This window comes from Antrostomus carolinensis, unplaced genomic scaffold (genome assembly GCF_000700745.2).
Source record: "Antrostomus carolinensis isolate BGI_N321 unplaced genomic scaffold, ASM70074v2 scaffold5559, whole genome shotgun sequence".
Classification (NCBI taxonomy): Eukaryota; Metazoa; Chordata; class Aves; order Caprimulgiformes; family Caprimulgidae; genus Antrostomus; species Antrostomus carolinensis.
In genome coordinates this window covers 13276-14668 of record NW_010336312.1, presented here as the reverse complement: position 1 = coordinate 14668, position 1393 = coordinate 13276, and the positions used below count along the sequence as shown (strand labels likewise).

At 53.6% G+C, this 1393-nt stretch overlaps 1 protein-coding gene across 1 annotated transcript in view; it reads left to right on the top strand.

The window, feature by feature from the left end:
• Positions 1-873: 873 nt before the first annotated feature.
• Positions 874-1393, top strand: part of CFAP20 (cilia and flagella associated protein 20) — a gene marked incomplete at its 5' end in the record, with an annotated part of 7477 nt that continues 6957 nt past the window's right edge. The window contains one exon of the mRNA XM_010174787.2: positions 874-999. Within this exon, the coding sequence (XP_010173089.2) occupies positions 874-999 (126 nt within the window). The remainder of the gene's footprint in view (positions 1000-1393) is intronic.

Genomic DNA, 1393 nt, shown 5'->3' with positions numbered 1-1393 from the left:
ACGCTGTGGCAGGGTCTTCTCTTGCAGCCCTTCTTTGACTCGTTAGTTCTCTCACACAGCGTCCTCCAGGTTGCCCCAGATCTCTGCATCTCAAATACAGCAGTCCGTGCTGCTCACTCCTCCTCCCCAAACCTGTGTGCACCATAGCAGGGCCAGGTGGCTCCTGCTTTTGTCTCTTGTTTTGTGCCCTCCTCCCTTCCTGGAGGAGGGAGGTGGCACAAGGGCATCCTGCCTGTTCTGGACCCACCACTGGCTTTGAGAGGTGCTGGCCTGTCCCGAGGTGAGGATGTACCCACGCCTGGTGTAGTCTGGGCGCTGGCCGTGTTTCATGCTGTTGCTGGCCCAAGCCCATGGCCTGAGAACGGGGCAGCCAGCACCGCTGCAGGAGCAGCCTCCAGAGGTTGGCCTCCAACTGTGGCATCGTGGCGGGTTGGCTCGGGGAGGATTGCTCCCTGCTGCTTTTCCTCTGGTCTTCGTTACGTTTCACTAGGGTTGCCAGCAGCAACGGCAGCGTCAAGAAATATATGTGTTCAGACACAACTGTCAGTGAAGCTGCTGCTCCCTCCAAACCCTGCGAGATTTCAGGTCTGCATCTGCAAAAAAAAAAAAAAAAGCTTTTCCAGTTTGTCTTTAGACAGCAGGTAACATCCCAGTTAACCTGATTCAGAGGATTCATATCCTCTGAATTTGGGGGATATTAATTGGAGAACTTTTATTTTCCAAGAGCCTTTTTTCCAATACCCTTTTTTCCAGCTTCAAAAATCCACCTTCTTAGGCTTGAGATGGCTGGAAAAATCCTGGCCAAGTAGAAATATGGAGTTTAGATATCTAAAATTTTCTGAAATCTTATCTTTCTGAGCTTCTGTGAGGTAGGGGAAAGCCCCTGAAGACTGGGAGCTCTTGCAGAGTAGTGAGCGCAGCAAGACTGTCCCTCCTGCCCTGCGCCGCACGGAGCTGGTGGCTGTGCTGGATGGAGCCGGAGGCCGCCTCGTGGTCTGTGTGAGCCCGTTGGGAAGGTGTCCTGGTTTTGCTAGGAGAGAGTTAATCAAAAAGGGTGAATCCACCCAAACCACCACAGAAGGGAGTGTTGCATTTGGGAAAGAACAACCCCATGTACCCGTGTAAGTTGAGGACAGACCTCTTGGAGAGCAGCGTAGTGGAAATGGCCCTGGGGGTCCTGGTGGACAGCAGGATGACCATGAGCCAGCACTGTGCCCAGGAAGGCAAATGGCATCCTGGGGTGCATTAGAAGGGGTGTGGTTAGTAGGTCGAGAGAGGTTCTCCTCCCCCTCTACTCTGCCCTGGTGAGGCCACATCTGGAATATTGTGTCCAGTTCTGGGCCCCACAGTTCAGGAAGGACAGGGAACTGCTGGAGAGAGGCCAGACCAGAGC